Raw genomic sequence first — 21,217 nt, forward strand, 5'->3', positions numbered from 1 at the left:
TGGGAAACCTCTGTGAGGCCTTGGCCTGTCTGAGGGCAGCTCAGGTCACAGCAGGGAACAGACATTCTCTGCTGAACCTCCTGGCCTCTGTTCCCACTCCTCGGCACGGGGTGCAAGATGGTCCCTGGGGGTTTGGGCTGTCTGTCGGGGCCCTGGGATGGATGCTGCTGTGTTTGCCAGCACAAATACCTCACTAGATGCCTGCTTATCCTCTGTTGCTCGGGCTGTGCTGTGGCACTTGCCTGGGAGGGATCTCAGCGCTGCCATAACCTCTGCAGCCTGCAGGAAAGGTGACTTCCATCTAGTTCTAAATTATTACATTATTTTATTAGAGCTTTAAACTTTAGTTAAATTTTTTATTTAAAAATGAGGAGGAAGGTATCATATTTTAATTAGTAGCGGTGCCAAAGGAGTCCTAGATTAATTATTTGAAATCACTCCATCCAGATGGTTATAATTTTCACAGCAGGGAACCGGCATCTTTTTAAGGTGATATTTTTCAAATTAAAATCAGCTTGGATATTAGTCATACTGGCTGCAGAGCGAGGGGGTGGGGAACATGGGCCAGTGTGCCCTGTGTTTGTCTATCTGAGCACGGGCTGCCAGGAGAACCTGTGTCAGAGGGGTGGGAGCTGCTGGCTGTCCCGTGGGACCACGGCTCACAGCTCTCGTGCTGGAGGGTTTGTTGGTGTTAGCTCCTCCTCTGGCTGGCCAGAGCCTGTATCTGATGTTCAGAGTCACTCTCAGTAGCTCTCTACTCTCAGGCTGGAGTGGGCAGGGAATGCCTCACAGCTCAGAGGGAGCTGTGCTGTCCTGGTCTGGCCTGTGTGGAGCCCTCGGCTGACCCCTGTGCTGGGTGGTCCCACACCAGTTTGTGCCTGGGTGGTTTGGCCACTGAACATCTGTGGGCAGCTCCTTGGTGCTCTGGGTGTCGGCCATGGCTCCTGGACCAGGCATTGCTGGCTCCACAACCTTCACTCATATGTTAGCTGCTGGTCTCGAGACAAAATGAAAATTTAACAAGGTAGGAATCCATTTAGATTTAGGTAAAATGTGCCACTTTAAGCTTACTAACATAAGTGAAATATGCTGTTTAGTCTAGTAACTGCAGCACTAGCAAAGTTGCCCCAGCTAAGGAAAAAGAATAAAGATTTCCACACTAAAAAGATAAGAGATAAGAAAGACTCCTCGGACCTTAAAACAGACAGCACAGAGTGACCCAAGAGTTCTTTCTGTACTTTCTGACAAAAACTAAGTACAAGTGTAGCTAGCTATAAGTGTAATGCAAAATCAGCAGAATAAATATTCATGAGCCTATTGTAAAACTCTATACATATAGAAATTAGTTAAAAGTAAACAATTAATTATAAAGATCGGGAGTTCTTAGGGGTGTGCACACCCTTTGAAGGGAAATCCCTGTGTGCGCCCAGCACTATAATAAAAACATACAATCCCTACAAATCTATATTAGAATTGTAAAGTTTTAATTTTTCATCCATATTTCAGTCTCCCGCTCTGAGGCTGACCTCCATCCTGCTCATGTGAGGAGAAGCCCTTTCAGAGTCACCTCCCTCTTTAAAGGCAGACAGTCCCACCTTTGCTGCTCCCTTGCCTGTTAATGCTGCATTGCACCTGAGCAGCCTCCCTGAGCTTCCTGGAGCAGTGGGCACTCGCTGTGTTCCAGCCACACTGCTCAGCCTGCCCTGGAGGAGCTGTCCTTGGCCCTGTGCCCCCTCCTGGCTGGCTCACCTTGGGATCCTCACATGAAGGGTTATTTCTGGCTCGGGGCCCTTCCTCACAGAATAGTCACAGGTTGGATACTGCCCTGGCAGGTGAGGGGACAAAGTGGGCAGCACCCAGGTGTTTCTTCAGGCTGCTCTCCATCACAGGTACCTAAACCTATGAGGTGTTTCTGAAAAACTTCCATAAATATCCATATCTGTGCATGATTGCAAGTAATATCCTGCTGTAATATAGACATTATCCCACTTGCTGTCAGAAAGAAGTTATAATTTAAATATCCCCCATGATAACAGGTTTAACAAATAGATCTAAATAAATGTAAGCAGCTAAAAACTGGAAGCCCCAGAACTTACAGATGTGATTGAGCTGTGAGGGGAAAATTGTTTAGGGCCCTTGTGAGATAAAGGTTTGTGATATTTGCACTGCTGCAGAAGCCAAAACCTGACTTTACAAGTGGGAAAAATATTAATGTGTTTAAATGAAACAAACTCCTATTTCTATCCCCATGGTAAATCCTTACAATGAATATATTTGCTCTTAGAGGGCTTTAAAGTTTGAAATATGAATGCCAAAAAGAATGTGACTTTCTGCAGCACAGATCAAACATTCTCCAGAGTTTGGCAAAAGCTGTATTTCTATGGTGGGGCTTAGCACTCGCAGGCGTGAGTATTTCCAGAGCAGGAGCATGGAGCTGCACTTGCTGACACTCACACATTCTTGCATTGTGTTTCAACCATGTCTCCCTTCTCATCCTCCATGTCAGAGATGGATCTGAACCAAAATGTCCAGTCTGCCTGTTCCTGCCTCTCCAGGGAAATTCCTGGAATTTGAGTCTTGAGTATGACTGGAATTTGTGTTTAGATTAGAGATGGAATAAAAGGCTGGATCTGTCTGGGTTTTTGAGATGATGATGATGGCATGCTGCTTGTCTGGGTGTCAGCCTGGCCACTTCTGCAGGTACAGCAGTGGCTGAGCAGGGTGTTTATGGAGATGCAGCAGAAATCTGTCCTCTACCCTGGCTCCTGCTGCAAACCAGCTCTGGCATCCATACCCTGCAAGATGCTGAGATTGGCCACATTTCTCCCAGCTAGAGCCTGAGACCTTGGCCTGGACTGCCAGGAAGAAATTTGTGACCTCCTGGATGCACAACAAGGCATGGAGGACACGTTCAGGGTGGGTGTGCATCAGACAGAACAAGCAGTACCAAATTTCTCCCTGCTAGCTGTTGTGGTGACCCTTGGGAGGTCACTGTGATGTTTTGCGCTGGAGTGTGTGGCTGAACCACTTCTGTATGGTGTCTGAGGGATGCTGACTGTGGGAAAAGGATTTTCTTTCTTGTCATGCTAATCTTTCATCTTCATGAGAATAAAATCCATGTTCTTACCCTCCAAGAGTCCTCCTGCAGCGTGAAGGAGAACATTGTAATTGGAACAGGCTGCCCAGGGCAGTGGTGGCATCACCATCCCTGGAGGTGTTTAAAAGCCATGTAGATGTGACACCTGGGGACAGGGTGTCATGGTGGCCACAACAGTGCTAGGCCATCAAGTTGGACTTGATGATCTCAGAGGTTTGTTCCTCTCTGTTTCTATTAACACTGAGCTAACATTGCTGTGGTGGTGGGGTTGGTGTGGCAGATGAAGCCCACACATGTGTTGGTTATTCTGTGATAAACCAGCTTTAAATCTAGGGTATCTGTGTGGGAAGGAGTGGAGAGGTGTCAGTCCTGCACCGAGCCATAAGCTCGGTCCCTGGGTGGTCCCCGGGCTGTCCCCTGCAGAGCACTCGGGCTCTGCTGGCATGGTTCAGCTGGGCAGTGGGAAAGTGCCCTGGGGAGCTCTGCACCCTGTGCCTTCATGGGACCACACTGGTAAATGCTCTTTTCTTCTTCCTTTCCAAGCCCAGCTTCTAGTGGAAACAGACACTTTTGGAAGTCAAGTCCGGATCAAAGGGAAGGAGACAGATTTCTACCTTTGCATGAACAGGAAAGGCAAGCTAGTGGGGAAGGTAAGTGTTTCCTATTAATTCATCTGAAACCCGAGTGTTACCTTGAGCAGCCTCCTCAAGGCTGTGATGATGTGTTTGAACCTCGTCTGTCAGCCCCAAATGAGAAGCAGGACGGGGGATGTGGGGTTTGTGGGGCAGCTCCTGCTGGCCCAGGGGCTCTGTCAGCCCCCCCAGGCTCTCAGGGAGCCCTGCAGCCTCGTGGGGCTCTCCAGTGCTGCTGCAGGTGTGCACGGGGTCGTCCCTCACGGGAGAAGTCACCTCAGCGTCCCAGTGCCAGGGCCACCTCCACAGCGCCTTCCTCGCCTGGTATTTCTTTGGGGGGACATTCAAATATGAATTTCCCCCAGAATTCCTTTTGGCAAGCAGAGCACTGTGCTGTGGTTCATGCTGGGCAGCAGAAAGCTCCTTCCTGCCAGCCAGGAGCCAGGCACTGGCACAGCACAGCCAGGGCTGGAATCTGGACATCGGGGATGCCTCGCCAGTGGAAGTATGTAACAAATTACAGCGTGTTCACCCCTTCAGCCCAACTTGTGTGCTGAAGTAGGATTTTTGTAATGCACACGGTCCTTCTTTATTGTTGGAAAAGCTGGAGGCTTGCTAACCAGGCAGAGGCTTGCGCAAAGCTAAAGTACCGCCAAAAAATAAATGTCAAATAGAATATTCCAGCCTTCAAACCTCTGCTGTGCTCACTTTGCATCACCAGGAATTCAAATGTAGCATCTCTGTGGTCCTGAAAAAGGGAAGCAGAGTTTTGTTTCAGTCAAAGCAGTGAATGCCATGCTCCCAAACAGAAACCAGAAACCAAATGGCTCTTGTGAAAAATTATTTACTGTTGTGGTCCCAGGAGAGACCCCTGTGGGACACTGCCTTCCCTGGAGGATCCCTCCCTCTTCCACTTGTGCTGCCTTGGGGAGCGATGCTCTGTGGAAGCTAAGCCCAGGACCCTGTGCCTGACCTGCTTTGGAGCTATCTGTCGAGGCAGGAGGCATCCAGACCACTGCTAAAAACAGGGAGAAGTGGAAATCAGCACTCTGGGAGGGTAGGCGAAAAGCAGCCAATTGTCTCTGCCTCCTGCACTTGTGTTATCACTCTGCATGGGACCCCATTGTTTGGTCTTGGACAGGGAAATTATTTTAACTGGTTTTAAACCACTTTGGATGCTTTTGAAGGTTGCATTGGACACAAACCTACCTTAGGTTTTTCTGTGCCTTAATTTTCCATCTTTCAAATGTGATCATAGCATTTTCCCCAGAAATATTGCAAGGATAATGTTGTTAACATTTATGAAGTGCTGATACCAGTCATGGAGACCTTAGAAGCACCCAGGTGGAGTAAATTGAGCACAAAATCTTAGAAAAATCATTTTCTAAGTGGGTCAACAGTGACACAGAGCAGCCTGCAGCCTTTTCTGTTCTGAATGGAGTGTCCAGGAGCATCCTGACAAAGTCAGCATCAGTTTTTCCAAACATAGCATATACTTGTATGGAGTGTGTATTTAAGGCTTATCCCTTGATTTGGCCCACTGGGCACTGAGGCAGGAGTGTTGTTTCGCTTGTCACCTTTCAGGCAGCATGAACCTTTTTTTTTCTCCCCAATGTGCTTTTCAAGGTGTTAAGCTGGCAAATGTTTTGTTACAAAGAATAAATAAGTCTGTTCCTGTAAATACTACTGCCCTCCCACCCCAGCCTATGACAAGATCCCAAAGCAGCCAACCTGGGCTGGGGGGAATGTGCTGTGTAGGAAAATGTTCCAGATGTGTTGCCCACATTAGCAGCTCCTCATGAGCAACAAAAGAAAACAATAGCATGTCTTCTTGATACCAAAGAATGTGTTTTTAATTAGTGTCATGGTTTCAGCTCTCTTTGCGGCAAGAGTTTGAGGGAATTCTTTTTAGCCTGGATGCTCTAAACAGCCAGTAAACCCCAAGGAAAACATGAGATAAAAGTTATGCCTGGGCTTATACAAATATTTAAGTTCAGTGTGGAGGTGGAGGGGAATGAAGCCCACAAAGTGATTGTTCCATCGTTGTCCTGCTATGTTCGTTTGGCCGGAGAGGAGCCATGGGACCAACCCAGGCCTTTCCTCTGCTCCTTTCCTATTGCCTTGCACTGCAGAATCCCCAGCCAGAGCAGCACGTGCCATCTGGCTTTGTTCTCCTCACTCAGCAGTTTTGGATCCTCCCCACTTGAAAACCTGCTTTGAATTTAGTCCCCTTTGTGTCCAATAATCACCTACAAAGAGTGCCATGGTCAGGAGCAGGTTGTTGTTCTGGTGATGAACACAAGAGTAGACAGGGCTTTTCCCTACCTTGGAGCTGGCTGTGTTGTAGGGAAGCAGATTAACCCACAGGGATAAGAAGAGCAGCCTTTGTGTCCTTATTTCTGATGATTGCACCTCCACCAGAGTTTCTTAGCAGAGCCCTCTGATGGAGCCTGCTCAGGAGCCCCGAATTTGGTGGGTTTTGCGTCTCTCAGGTGCTGCTGTGTGTGTTCCCAGAGCAGTGACCAAAGGGCTTGGAGCTGTTTTGGGCAGGTTCCTGACTGTTACAACAGCAGCTGCTGCGGTCACTGGCACTCTGTGGTGCTTTGGAAAATGAGACAGGGATGTGTTGTACAGCAATGACTTCTCTGTTACAGGTGAGCAGCACCTGGGGAAAACAGTCTGGAGTGTGGTCTTTTGTGGATTCTTGGTGTTGTTTTGAAGAAGGCCCAAGACACATTTAATTTTATTTCCTTTTACTTCTGCCCATCTGTTTCTTTGATTATGGGTTTTTTTGTGCTGCATAAAAATTGTAGGTCCTGAGTTTTCTGGTCTTCCTGAGGTTTTCTTTGGACTACTGAACTTTATTATAAAATTACAGAATTTTTTGGGTTGGAAGGGACCTTAAAGCCCATCCCATTCAACCCTGCCGTGGGCAGGGACACCTTCCATTATCGCAGGCTGCTCCAAGCTCCAGTGCCCAACCTGGCCTGGCACACTTCCAAGGATGTTGGGGCAGCCACAGCTTCTCTGGGAGACCTGTGCCAGTGCCCTCAAAGCAAAGAGTTTTTTCTTTATATCTTGTATAAATTGATCTTATTTTAGTTAAAGCCATTACTACCTGTTCTATTGCAACAGGTCCTGCTAAAAGATTTGTCCTCATCTTTCTTTAACTTTTTTAAATACTAAAAGGCTTCAGTAAGTTCTTCCTAGAGCCCTCTCTTCTCCAGGCTTTATGGTGTAATCACACTACAAGGAGAGAGACTAAAATATGAAAATTCAGAACAAGGATGCCAGCTGCTTTTCTTTTTTGTAATTAAAAAAAAAAAATATTAAATCTGTTTGTTTATCTCATTCTTCTTAAAAACACGGGGGATAGAGGACTGAAAGGTGCAGTTCTTTTTCCAAGGAGAGTCACGATGTGACTTGTCCACTTGTGACAAGTCATCTAGAACACAGCAACTCTGAATTTTGGCAGTAATTCAGTGGTAGAGGCAAAGAGGAGCTGATGGTCTCTTTGGAGGAGCTCTTGAGCTTCTAACTGGTTCTCCTGGGGAGTCCTTCTGCTGTTTCTGCCTCAGCTTCTCTTACCTTGTACATTGAGATAAGGGCAGAGTGGGGATTTGTGTTTCTGAGGCTGGCAAGGGTAAGGCACTGAAGTCTCCCAGAGCGAGGAGCAGCCTGGGCAGAGCAGGTGGCTCTTTCCTGAGCTGGGCTCCAGCTGAGCCTGTCCTTACAGCACATCCAGCTCCCCAGAGCTGCGGGTTGCTGCAGAGATTGCCTTTCCTGTGCTGTCCCATCTGGCAGGAGAGCATTTGGGTCTGTGTGAAGCCTGAACCATCAAAGGATGGCCAGAGCCTGCCCTTGTTTTGGACACAGCCAGGGTCAGTGGCTGCTGCAGGGGGAGCAGAGCATCTCCTGACCCCAGCACTGTGTCCAGGGAAGTCCCATGACATCCCCCTGTGGGATGAGGCAGTCTGGCCAATGCTGGTGCTCAGGCTGCAGCAGGTATCTGTGGGAAGGGTACTTCACTCCCACCTTTTTTCAAAGATCCCCAGTGATCTGGATCCACACACTCTCAAAATCATGGTAGTATTGGAGGCAGGTAGGGGCATTATTTTTGTAAAAGCATTTTAATGAGTTTGATTTTATTCCTCCATTCTCTGAGCTAAATGTGAGCAGAGGGGAGAAGCTGTTTGGTGAAGGGTAGGAAGCTGTGGACAGCTGGGTGGCTCCTGACAGGTGACAGATAATTTGGGTGCCTCTTGGGGATGTGTCCCCTGACACCACATCTGCAGAACTGGCACCCTCCCAGCACTCCCAATGAGCAGCAATGAGCTTTGGTCCCCCGGCACAGCCCAGCTCCTGAACAAAAGCTGTGCCAGCCAAAGCCTGGCTGTGCCAGGGCCATGCCATTGGTACAGGGGACAGAAGGTGGCATGGCTGTGCTGGCCACCAGTGCCTCTCCCAGCCCTGACCAGTGCCACTGTGTTGGTACCACTCACAGCAGAGACCTGCCTCTCAGACACAGCATTTTTACTGGTGTGATAACTGCTTTCCAAGCCAATATATTTCTTAATGTTACCAGAAAGTTGCTAATACCATATGGCAAGGCTCTCTGTATTTTTGCAGGACAACAAACAAATTGTTGCTAGATGCCAGACTGCTCTGGCAGAGCTTTATCACTGATGCTTGCCAGCAGTAGCCTTTAGGGGATAGTAATAATTTGGGGTTGTTTACATTACAGCTTTAAAATAGGGGTTTTCTTGAGGCATGAGTGTGTTTAGTCAGGAAAGTTGGCTAAAAAACTCTGACAGCACCAAAGACTGAAGGTGCCCACTGTGGCCTGTAAATGTGCTCTTGGCCCCTGAAACTCCTCTGGCCCCATGGGAGAAGGAGCTGTGGAGGCTTCAGCAGAAGCCTCCCTTTGTAGGGAAGGAGACTCACTTCGGTGGGAGACACCAGGGGATCCTCCAAAGCCTTTTTGCTGTACCTGGAGCAGGTTTTCATCAGCTGTTAGCCGAGAGTGAGGTTCAGCTTTCTTGAAAAGTTGTTGTCTTTGAAAAGCTGTTGGTGGAGAACCAGTTCCTCACTGCAGGGCTGGGGGCTGAGGTAAGGACAGTCCAGGATGAGCCCCGAGCCCGGTGCCCTCCAGATGCCCCAGTCCTGTGTGACATTTGGGTGCCAGTGCTCCCGGTGCCTGCTGTGCCAGGGGTGCTGCAAAGGTGCCAGGAGGTGTGTGGAGAGGGCAGGGCCACCCTGGGCTTGCAGTTTGGAACTCTGGTGCAGTGCATGAGGTGTTTTCCCTCCTCAGCTTGTATATTTAAAACCACACCTAATTGCATCTTGGATTTGGGGCAGAACTCTAAGTTTCACTGGAGTTTGATGCTTATCCAGAATTTTTCCAGGAGTTACACAGTATTTGGGTTGCTTGAAAGGGGCTTGTAAAACCTAACCATTTTGAATGCTGAATTTGCAACATAAACATGAGCAGGGTTGGTGGGGTGTCAGGTTTAATAGCATGTGTTTTGTGGATCTCTCTATGACATGCTCAGCCATAAACCATTCCAACTTGGCATCCCATGTGAAAGCAAAACTTGACATGGCTTTTGCTGGATATCATTCAGATCTTGTTTGGAACTGCAGTCTGGGTCTTCGCTCTCCTATGAGTTTTTTTAGTTTAAGTCATCTAAATAAACACATGCACTGGACCCTGAAGCCAACCAACTTTGGACATTGCCATACTTTGGACAGGGAGACCTGTTTCAGAACTATCTCAAGTGTCCAAAAATCTGGAATCAGAGCCTTCAGGATTGTAAAGGTCTTAAAAGCAATGAGATGAAAAAAACACTTTTATTTTGATTGGGCCATCAGAATCTTCATTTACCTGATCAGGCCTTTTTGCTGCAACCTGTGGAAAAGAAATGGAATTATTTTTCTGAAAATTTAGAAGCTGAGATTCTCATGAAATTAAAAGTGGAATTGGAAACTAAACCACCATCCTCCATTCTCAGACCCCAAACATCATTGAGAAGATGGAGAGGAGCTGCAGGAAGGGACCTGGGGATCCTGGTCCGTGGCCAGTTGGACATGAGTCAGCAGTGCCCTGGAGTCTGCTCTGGGCTGGGGCAGCCTCAGCTCCAGTGCTGGGGCAGTTTTGAGCACCAAAATATATGAAAGTCACCTTTTATCTGTATGTGAACATCTGCAGTTAACTTAAGCTTCTCAGCACAGCCATAATTCTTCAATTGTTTGCTCTGAAATAAAGCAAGTGGTCCTTTTACTTAAAATAAAATTTCTTCATGGTATTATTTTTATGATGAGGACTCAAAGGTACTCTGCTGGGGATGTGAGCATTTTGTGTCCTGGCTGTGTCAGGTCACCAGAGAGCTGTGTAACACATTTATTGGTTTATTGTGATTCCTCTTTAGGAAATGTGTTTCCTTTGTATATTTCTAAGAAGCCCCAGTTCTCTCTCAGTCTAAGCTTTGCAAAGTCAAGGTTTACTTACAGACCAAACTTGTAGGCTTGACCTCTGAATCATTTCCTTATCCCATGGCTGGAAGATGTCTGTCCCCTTCCAGGGAAGAAAACCATCTTCTTGAAAGCTGTGTGATAATTTAATTTAATTTAATCCTTGCTGTGTTCAGGAAGCAAGTGTCACCATAAAGCTGCTGACCTCTTGTCCCCTGTGTTTTGTGGTGGCTGCAGCTGTGTGTCCTGTTGGATTCTTTCAGTTCCCTAAGGTTTAATATTAATTAAAATTACTGATGGGGATCCCTGAGCTCTGGTCATGCCTTGTCTTGTCTGGGTGGAGAGGGTGTGCTGCTGAATGCATCTTGTGCTGACAGTTATCAAGTTGGATTTAATTGCTTTCCTCAGAGCATCTCATCTCCCAAGTGCAATTTTTTGTTGGTCTTGAGCATCTCTTAAGCTGAGGGTGATGTTTCTTCTAAGCACTACTTAGCAAACACTGCGATGTATTTAACTGCAGGAAGAACGAAGCAGTTCTGGTCTCTCTCAAATGGGTGCAGTGGAGATCACGTTCAGGGGCCTCCTGCTCCTCAAGGACTGTTTCTCCTTGGCTTGCAATTTGGTTTTGGAGAGGAGGTGAGAAAACAGAGGCTATTGTTGCAGTGGAGAATAAAACCTGTGCTCTAACAGGAGCAAATTTTTTTTTTTTGTATCTTTGGGTACCCAAAGATACAAAGTTTTCCTTAGAGAGGACAAATCTCAAGCCTTGCATTTGTTGCATAGGGTTGGAAGTTGGTCACTCACAGGCTGGAACAAATCTGGATGTTAATGTTCTATGGATGGTACTTGATTTGATGATGGATTTCTCTCTTTTCTTAGTAATATAACTTGACATTAAGAAAACTAATGCCATCCTCCATACAAGCAATGACCTTTCCGGTTCTAAATTCCCCCATTTAAGCTTGCCCCAGGGAAAGTGGTGTCACTACTGGAATCTTGCCTGGATGAGATTGCATTTGTTTGAAATTATAACTTACAGTAAGTGTGCATGTTTGTTTAATGTGAATAAATCTGGGACAAATGCAAAACTTGATATGAGGTCAGCAACTGTTCTAGTCATGTTATCCTGCTCCACTTATCATCTACACCTGATGTTTTAAACACATTTTAAGAACACATTTCCTGTAATGGCACGACTCTGTCTATCACAGAACCACTGAAGCTGGAAAATCCCTCCCAGACCATTAAATCCAAGCTGTGCCCGATGCCCTCCTTGTCCCCAGCCCAGAGCACTGAGTGCCACCTCCAGCCCTTCCTAGGACACCTCCTGAGTTGGGGACTCCATCTCCATGGGCAGCCCCTTCCCATGTTTAACAAATTCCCCCTGATGTCCAGCCTGGATCTTCCCCAAGCTGGAGTCTCTGTCCTCTCATCCTGTCACTTGTTCCCAGGGAGAAGAGTGACCCCCACCTTGCTACAATTATAGATTGAATTGAAGCCTACATCAAATATGCTGCTGCTCTTAGATGGCTTTTATAGAAAGTTCAGGACTGGTCTGTGGAGGCTGGAAATGACTGCTGGAAAAGAGCTCCCAGCAAAGCCCAGCAGAGCCCTTCAGCAGCAGGCTGTGCTTTGTACAGAGGGGTAAAAGCACCTTCCAGTCCCTTACCACGTGCAGCCCCTCCCATCTTCCATGTAACTGGACCTGGTGGGTGCAGATAACAGAAGATGGCTCAGATATCACATCTGAAACCTACCTGGGGATTCAGACCTCCTGAAGAGCAACAGCATCCTGCTCCAGGGAACCTGCAGTTTTGACTTTAAAAAGTTCATTTAAAAAGCAGTTGATATTTCTTCTCATTAAGTACATGCAGCTCTCTGAGATTAAGTCAGGAATGTCTATCAAGCAAATGTGCATCTTTCCAGGTAAAGCCACCTGGTTTGCCCTAATTTGAGCTGTGGCCACCCTGCTGGAGTGTTGGCAGGAGCCATGGCAGTGATGGAAGGAGCAGGTGAGGAGGCCTGTCCTGGTGTAACCCCAGCCTTGCCTGGTACAGCCTACAGAGACTCCTTTCATCTGTGTCCCATTTATCCTGTGACAGAGAGCTCTCCCAGGGCAATGTGAGGATTGCTGAACTTACTTAGAAAAGGGGAATTTTGGAATGGAAGGTGGAAAGAAAGAAAGATTTTAAACTGTTCTCTTCCTTCCTTGGTTCCTGCAGCTTGTGCCTGGCACAGACAGGCACAGGGCTCTGCCAAGCCCGGATGCCCTCACCCACACATGCAGGACCATGCCCTTTTTTGCCTGTTTTCATGAGGGATGGGGTGTTCCCCCCATGCGGGGGCAGCTGGGGGCAAATCTGTGCAGGGCTGCTTTGGAACGGGGCCTCTGGAGGCAGATGTGCCCTCCATGGGGCATCTCCTCTGGGACACTTCCAGGGTTGGGGACTCCATGTCCATGGGCAGTCCTTTCCCATGTTTAACAAATTCCCCCTGATGTCCAGCCTGAATTGAGACCACGAGAAAGTGTGGTTTTGTGTTACTTCCCTGCCTCATGAATGCACTTAGATGTCCTGTATACATAATTAACTCTCCGCTGTGCTGGCAGACACTTTTATTGAACTGCCCATCATGACTCCTAAGTATTTTCCTCGGAGGATTGTGCAGGTTCAGAGGGCAGAGAGCTGGAGGAAATGCACATGAGGCTGAGTGACTCTTGGCAGTTATGGATGCAGCTTCCCTGATTTACAGCCTGCTCTAGGATCAGGAATGTGCATTTAGGTCAAGAGGTGTCTCTGTGGTCAGGATGCCTTGTCATAAATCCAAGATGCTGAGCATCAGGATGCTGCTGATGGATCTGTTCCGATAATGTCCATAAAGTGCAGGGGATGGCTGAGCACTCAGGCTCAGTGCTGTGAGTGAGCAGGTTCTGCCACCCCAGAACTCTGGGCTCTGGCAGGGTGTGCTCACCTCCCCATCGTGTTTTCTGACCTGCCTTTAGAAGTTATGTGTCAAGGGGGAGAGGGGCAGTGGTAAAAGCTGACATTAACACAGCTCCTGTATTGCCTCCTTCCACCTGGCATTGTCCAAGTCGTGTGGAGTGAGTCTATAGGAGGCTCTGAGCATTGGCCCTCTGGCAGAGAAGGAACTTCCTGAAAGCCTCAAGTCTCTGGGCACTGCGGGGGTTCAGCTCCACAGCTGCCAGAGGTTGGCATTTAGGGCACAGCCCTGGGTCCTCAGCTGGGCATCCTTCAGGAGCAGCTCACGGGGACTGCGGAGCCATGCTGCTCCTGGGAACCCTAGCCTTCCCTGTTGTCACTGCTGTGAAATTTAGGAGACAGGGTGGGATTTCTTCTGTGTAATGTAATGGGTGAATCTATCAGGGTCAGTGTCCAAGGGAATTTCAGCAGCCCTTTGAAATGATTGCTGAGCTCAGTGGGTGTGCCTCACACCTGGGGGTGGCATGAAAACCAGCATGGTGGGGTGCCAGGGCTTGGGAGCCCCCTCTGTCTGTCTGTGGAGGGGGAGAGAAGGATGGGTGCAGGAAAGGTCCATTTTCAGCAGTTTTCCTTGTAAAAGCCTGGGTGCATGCACCTCTGGGAAACCTTTTGCTTGAGTGGTAGCTTTTCCTGCTCCAGGATTTTTGGGAGGTGGGGGCTTGCTTCCCTCGCAGACGGAGATGCTCTCCATTGTACGGGGGGCTGGTGTCACCACAGTTTGACTTTGAGCCTGGGGGCTGAGCTGGCAGAAAGGTGATAATTAAACCAGAGACTCAGCCCTCTCTCACTTGGGGTGCTGACACTCGCTGTGCCCTGTGCCAAGCTGGTATTCCTGGGTTGTCACAGGCGTGTTTGGTAGTGTTTGGGGTTTTTTGTTATTTGCAGCACATCACCAGTCGCTCACCCAGAGAGCTCCTAATTGCAGCAGCGCTTGAGGAGGGGAAGTGTTTTAACCTAAGCTTAGCTAACAAAAGCTTCGTTTGTGCCCCGATCGTTGCAAACAGAGAAACTATTCCGTCCTGGAGGCTTCTCTCCCCGCTCCTCGGTGTCACCCGAGCTGCTGGCGGGAGCTCATTGTTCTGTGACAGCCGAGGGAAGTTTGGGTTTCCCGGTGCCTACCGCGCCAATGAGAAAGGCTGGCCCGGCCCCGGTGTGCCGCCCAGAGCTGCTGCGGTGGCTCGGCGTGCCGCGCTGCGGGGAGCGCGGGGGCGGCTGCGGCACCTGCTGATGCTTGGCTCGGGCTGGCGGCACAGAGCGGCCGCGAATTCCTCCTGAGCTGCAAGCTGTTCGTGGCAGGAGTGCCTCGCTCCGAGGAGAGCTCCTGCTAGGACAACAAAGAGCTCTTTGATCCTTTCCATTTGGAGAACTTAAAACGAGAAAGCCAAACTACAATAAGACCAAGTTGGGTCATAAAAAGGAGAGCAGGAGCACCAAAGCACTCCGGAGTGTAATTGTAGAAGCAGCAAATGCTTTGGCACTTAATTCTGCGTTAGTGTCAGTTCAACATGTTTCACGTTTAAGACTGGAGAGCCGCTCACCAAATGCTCTGCACAAACAATCTGGGGCTGCTCCTCGGTGATCCCCATGTGCTCGCAGAGCCCCGGCTCAGCTCGGCCCCTCGGCTCTGCTGCGCTCTGCTGCGCGGGTGGAACTGGCTCACGGCGCAGAAACTCTCCTCGAACCCCTTACTGCGGGGCGAGCCTGGGCTGCTGCTGCTCTAACCCTGCTCTGTAAAATCTCTGGCACCACTCAGGTCTCTGCCTGGTGCTGGGCACTGACCCGCTGCCAGCGAGGCTGCTCCCCAGCCCTTGTTCCAGGAGATGCTCTGCTGGAGCCAGCCCTTGGTGCTGCTCAGGCTGGGCTTTCACCTCACTCTGCACAGACCTGGGCCACACCCCAGAGCTTTCCCTGGAAGGTGGCATTTAGATCAGGCGTTTTAAAAGTCATTTATCAGAAATTTTGCTAACAGATAACACATCTTCCCAAAGTCCTTAGGCTGTGTTTAAACAAAAACATGCTCTGAATGATTTCTTTGCAAAGAACTGACCTGCCAGGTGGCACGGTCTTGTTGCATGGCCACGCAGCAGCCCCTGGGCCAACACCAACAATTTGGTCTCTGACTTGCAGAGAACCTTTGCAGGAGCAGGGTTGTGCCTCTGCTGTGTCCGGCTCTGAGCAGGGAGCATGGCTCGAGTTGCTGCCAGTGGGATGGTGAAGCCAAAAGGCAGGAGCAGCCAGTGGGGCACACGAGGGTCTCAGGAAGCCCTTATTCCTGCTGTGGAGGGGACAGGGATGTGGGGCTGGGTGTGGGACTTCTCTGTCCTCTGACCAGGCCATTACACTGGGCCAGACAGCTCCTGTGAACTCTGAGGCTTTAAAGAATTTATTGTCAAGAATCAGTTGAAAACACAAAGATCCGTGTTTTGGAGGGCGAGTGCTCTGCAGGTTGCATCCCTGCCAGCACAGTGTGTATGAGATGTGCTTGGCAGCAGCTCCCAGCTGGCATTGGTGATGGAGGGTGCAGCCCTGGGTCGGTTGCATCAGGAGCTCCTGGGGAAGGGTGACCCCGTGGCTGGAGCAGCGAGTGATGCTTGGCCAAAGCTGTGTCCCTTTTCTCTTTCCCCCCTCCTCTCTTTGGAGGAGTGAGGGGATGGCTGACAGACCCAAGGAATGATTTGCTATGGCTTAAATAGGGAACTGATTATATTTTAAATGTTGGGCACCTGATGCTTAAAAATTACTGAAAACCCCCACAAATTGATTTTTCCCCTAATATATTGCTGTGTGTACAGCTCTTCATGGTGTAGGTAACTTGTGTGAATGATTTATCCTGTTGGGGACCATAAAAGAAGCTGTAAAATTATTTTTAATATATTTTTATAAATTATTTTCAAATTCCTGTGGAGGCTTAGACTGAAGCTTGTAATAATGGACTGAAGCTTGTCAGTATTTGAAAATAATTTGTGTGTCTGTGACGTGTCTTAGCACATACAGGAATGCTCCATTTGGGGAAGTGAGGTCCTTATCCTGATTTATCTCTAGGTACTTGTAAATGCTGCTGTAATTTCATGTTATCAAACCATTTAGCTCTTCCTCTTCCAGAACGAAGTTATTTTATCTCATGCACCTTGTTTACTTCAAATTAGCCCTGAGGTTGGCCTGAAGTTGCACCTTGTTATTCCTCCACCTCCTGTCTCCATCTTAGGCTCTGTTGGCAACTTTGAAGGTATAAGTAAATACTTTTTTGTTATTAATAGAATAAATTCCCCCCTCCTACACACATTTTCTTTTCACTCCAGTCCTCATTTTCCGTGAAAAACGAACATTGCAGTACAAGCAGAACCCTCCCAAATTGCATGAAAACCCCTTAATTCTCCTAGCAACAAGGTCAGGGCTCAAATCCCATCCCTTCCCACGAGCATGAAGGGGACAACCCTGCAATTACCTGCAGTATGGATCCGGTCGGTTCACAGGCACCTGGGCTTGGGTGGATTTGAATCCCAGCCATGGTATTGTTTAAAAATTCTCCACTCACTGGGGAAGGGTTTGTAGTGGGCTGGGCCCTGAGAAACCTGGAGCTGGTTTTATGGCTTCCCATTGAAATCTGGTGGAACCCTGTGGTGTTGACTGATTTCCCCCTTTGCCACTTATGTGGCTTTGATCAAACCCAGGACTTGGAAAATGACACCCCCAGGAACTGGAACCACTGAGCTTTGCCCAGTTCTGCTGTTCATTAAAGCATTTGTGAGCTTCCAGTTGTGGATGGTAAAATGAGGACCTTTGTGCCTATTCTGGATGGAGACTGCTGATCCTAGGGCAGAACCCCTGTGCAGACCCTGGATTAGCAGAACTGTTGGAAAAGTTGCCAGAATTCACCCTCTTAATGAGATCTTCCCTGGTGCCGAAAGCCTTGAGGCAGCAGGGTGCAGTGCTGACTTCAGGGCAAACATCACCTTCAGTCACACGGATGGAATCAAAGCTCTGCTAAAGGCATGGAGTCCTGGAGGCTGCTGGGGACCAGCCATCCTGGCTTTCCTCTGTTGCTGCTCCAGCCTGGGTCATGGTGCTTGATGGTTCCCCTCTCGTGGGTGTTTGGCGCTTAGGGGTGCGGGGAAGCCTGTGCAGCATGGCCCAGAGGGGTTCCCTCCTGTTCTGTGATTGCCTGCCCGTGCCACAAACTGCAGCAAGCTCCACAGGGCTTGTGCAGCACATTTCAGAGTGGCTCCCCTGGCAGGGCAGGCTGAGCTGTCCTTGGGGAAGGGATGGTGACCATGCAGGGTTTGTCTCCTTGCCCCAGCCTCGTGCCTAGAGGAGCCCCTGAGCAGAGCCGGGGCTGGTGGCTGAGCAGCTCACGCTGCTGCAGCTTCCCTGTCCCCCCCAGATATGATGAGTGAAGACTGAGAGGATCTGACAGTGTTTAGTTTGGGTGGGCAGGGTTTAATAGTAGTATATGTAGGCCTGCAGTTCCCAAAAACTCATTTGGTATCAGTGGGAAGCTGAATTGGGCTACAATGGACTTTGACTTTGCTGAGCTTTAAATTAAGTCTTGTGCAATGGCTTATATCTACTTATCCTGTATCTACTCCTGAATATCTTCTGATGCATAAATCAAAGTGCAGGTGTACATGACATGTGACATACAGCAGCGGTAACTCAGCAGTTAAAGGGCAAAATGTTTTCTGGCAAATGTTATGGGTGAGAATAATTTCCTTTGTGCTCAAGGACTTGAAGATGCAGTTGTGTGATGCTGTCACTCCCTCCAGTGCTGCCTGTGCTGTGTGAGAGTCCTGGATGCAGAGATCCTTGTTTTGCCATGTTCAAAGCCCAGTTCTGGGTCTGGTAGGATCTCCAGGCTGAGCTGAGCCCAGTTTGGCTTCAGGGCTCTCCAGGGTCCCAGGGACCCCAGTGGCTCCAGCACCCCTGGAGCACCACGTGTGGTCCATCTGCCAGGGGATGACCTGGGATCACATGGGGGAGAGTTTTCAAATTGCTGTGGAGGCTGAGACTGAAGCTTGTAATAATTTTAGTGGGATTTGGGTAGTTGTGGGTGAAAGCCCATAAGGTATTTCAGAAAACATCAGAAGTGAGGAGTAGAAGGGAAAACGCTCTTGTTCGGGCTATGTGAGTTTCTGGGGTTTGGTTTTTTTCTAAGTATGATGTTTCCCTGGCACGAATTCAATTCATCCTCTCTCCCTAAGGGAAAAAAGCAAAGCTGGATGTCTTGCTTTGCTTGCAGTTGAAGGCACTGGACTGGATAAACTTAACTGTTGTCTTTGAAAAATTTTTCTCCCCTTGGATAAGACCATTTAAAAAAAAGAAATTATGACCTCACACTTTCATGCTTTAAAAAAAAAAAATCTATTTTAGCCGATGCTTGTTATGGCTCTTATTAACAATGTTTGAACCAAAAAAGAGGTCCAGATGTGATGATTTTATTTATGCCAAATTGGGTTTTGGTCACTGAGCTTGCATTTGGATTATTTATTTTTTCTTTCCTTTTTTTTTTCTCCCCTTTTTCAGCCTGATGGCACCAGTAAGGAGTGTGTCTTCATTGAAAAAGTCCTAGAAAATAACTACACAGCACTGATGTCTGCAAAATATTCAGGCTGGTACGTTGGATTCACCAAAAAAGGGAGGCCACGGAAAGGGCCCAAGACCCGGGAAAACCAGCAAGATGTACACTTTATGAAGAGATACCCAAAGGGGCAAATGGAGATACAGAAACCTTTCAAGTACACAACAGTCACCAAGAGGACTAAGAGAATACGACCTACCAACCCCAGCTAAAAACGGACAAAAATAGTGTCACAATAAGAAACCACAAAAAGAAAAAAAAAACTGCACCAGAGGAATATTTTTACATTAAAAATAAGGAAGAAGCTCTATTTTTGTACATTGTGTTTTAAAAAAATAAAAATAAAAAAAATTAATAAAAGACTAGATGGCAAATGCTGGGGAAAGCTGTTCGGGATTTATTGTGACTTGAAAAATGAAATTAACTGCTCTATTTAAATTGACTTCTTATTGTTGATGACACACAGGTGCTTCTTTTGCTTTTTTTGGAAAGGACAACTTCTCAAGAATATCCCCAGAGGAAAAAAAAAACAAAACAAAACAAAAAAAAAAAGGATTATTAAAAATAAATAAATAAAACCAAAGAAAACCGAAGTTCTTTCCCAAAGTTACTGAGACCCTGCCCCGCTAAGTGCCGGTTGGCAGTAATTATTTATTGCCTGCTCCCCGCCGGCCAGGACAGGCGGGGGGAGCTGCAGGGACCTGACCCGTGGAGCTCCCGGTGCACCGATCCTCTGTAACCCTCCTGACGACATAGGGACTCACAGCTCCGTGATCCTGCATCCCGCTCACTTCTGGAGAATGCTGCTAACTACATTCAAGTGACTACAAGATGACCTAGTACACCAATGATAAGGGAATATTTTAAAACCAGCTATATTATATATATTATATATATATAAGCTATTTATTTCACCTCTCTGTATATTGCAGTTCCATGAACCAAGTATTACTGCCTCAACAATTAAAAAAAATTATTTAAAACATATGTACATATTTTTGCTGTTCACACTTCTTTCCCCTCCCTGAGTAGTGGTTTTTAAATGCATATTTATCCTTTAAGCAAGGCCAGCAGAAAATGTTCAGGGCAGTTTCCCCACTATAAACTTAACTGTTGATTCTGTAGTTCCTCCTGTTCCTTAATACCATCTTCCACTTCCTCTCTGGTCATTGCCACAAGGAAGAGTCTCTGTGGGGTGATGGTGGGCTGAGTATGGGGGAATCCGTGCCAGCGTTGTTCAAGAGCAGCACATTTGATACCTTGCAATCCAAGGAATATTTCCTAAAGCTGTAGCCAAGCAGAAAGTAAACTGGAAAATTAGTATCTGACTGCATTAACACGTGTGGCTTGTGTTTCCTTCATTAGAGCTTTTAGAGGGGCTCTTGCTTTCAGCTGTTTAATTCAAAATTGTGCCTTTTAAAACTTGTCCTTAGCCAGACAAATCCCTCTCCCTTGTCCTGCATGGTTCACCCAGCTCATCCAGGAACTTGTTTCCCTGGTCAGTCCAGCCAGCTTTCCTTACAGGAATTTTGCACAGGATATGGGTGATGTCAAATGTCCCATAAACAGAAAGTGGGGAAAAGAAGCAAGATGAAGTACCAGATTTTAGCTGGAATGGCGATGGAGCCCAAGTAAAGTTTTAAGGAGAAGCTCACTTGGCTTTTCCTTCTCTCTGTCTGCAGATATGGCTACACTCCCTGGTTACAGCCAGGGCTGGAAATGCTCAAAACCACTAAGAAAGATTTTCTTGTTAATCAGGAGACTCTCCCCAGAACAAGCTTTCCCAAGATAACTTTGAGAGCTGCAGCCAAATCCTGCAGATCAAAGCTGGGAGATAGTGCAGATAAGCATGCAAGCTTGAGGATGCTTATCTGAATCAATCTCCAAACCTTGCAAGCCTGGAGAAAAATGAGCAGTGCTTAGCAGGGTTACTCCACGCTGCTCCAGGAGGAGCTGGGCAGCTGTACAGGTGATGCCTCACGCCAGCTAAGCACTGGAGGTCACTGAACAGCCTCTGTCCCAGGGGATTCCTGGGAGCTGCTCTCCTGGGGCACCTGGAGACAAGCACAGGAGCAGGACCCAAGGGTGGAATTGGTTGGTGGGGGCTGGAAGGCTTTGCCAGCTTTGTCTTCAAATTGATTCATGTGGGAAGAGTCTGGGGAAAGTTCAGAGGAGTGCTGGGGTGGAGGATCGGGAGCAACTGGAGATTTGCTGTGTTAGTACCTCCAAGAGGAGACACCCAGTTGATTTCCAGAGTGAGAAAGGCTTTATTGGTGCCTTTTTTCTCCTTGAAATATTGCCATGGCCCTGATGGTTTCACTGTTAGAACAACAGAGTTTGTTTGCCACTGGAGAAATTCAAAGGGGTGGGGGCATTAAAGGCTGGAGTAGTGTGGGCAGAAGGGATCTCCTCTTCCAGACTGAGGCTGTGAGCAACCAGGGAG

At 47.9% G+C, this 21,217-nt stretch overlaps 1 protein-coding gene across 1 annotated transcript in view; it reads left to right on the top strand.

The window, feature by feature from the left end:
* FGF18 (fibroblast growth factor 18) overlaps positions 1 to 19,761 on the top strand; it is a 64,964-nt gene extending 45,203 nt beyond the window's left edge. Inside the window, exons 5-6 of the mRNA XM_021540045.4 lie at positions 3,641 to 3,747; positions 18,720 to 19,761. Of these exons, the coding sequence (XP_021395720.1) occupies positions 3,641 to 3,747; positions 18,720 to 18,986 (374 nt within the window). The 3' untranslated portion in view covers positions 18,987 to 19,761. The remainder of the gene's footprint in view (positions 1 to 3,640; positions 3,748 to 18,719) is intronic.
* Positions 19,762 to 21,217: the final 1,456 nt, after the last annotated feature.

This window comes from Lonchura striata, chromosome 13, assembly GCF_050655825.1.
Source record: "Lonchura striata isolate lonStrDom1 chromosome 13, ASM5065582v1, whole genome shotgun sequence".
Lineage (NCBI taxonomy): Eukaryota > Metazoa > Chordata > Aves > Passeriformes > Estrildidae > Lonchura > Lonchura striata.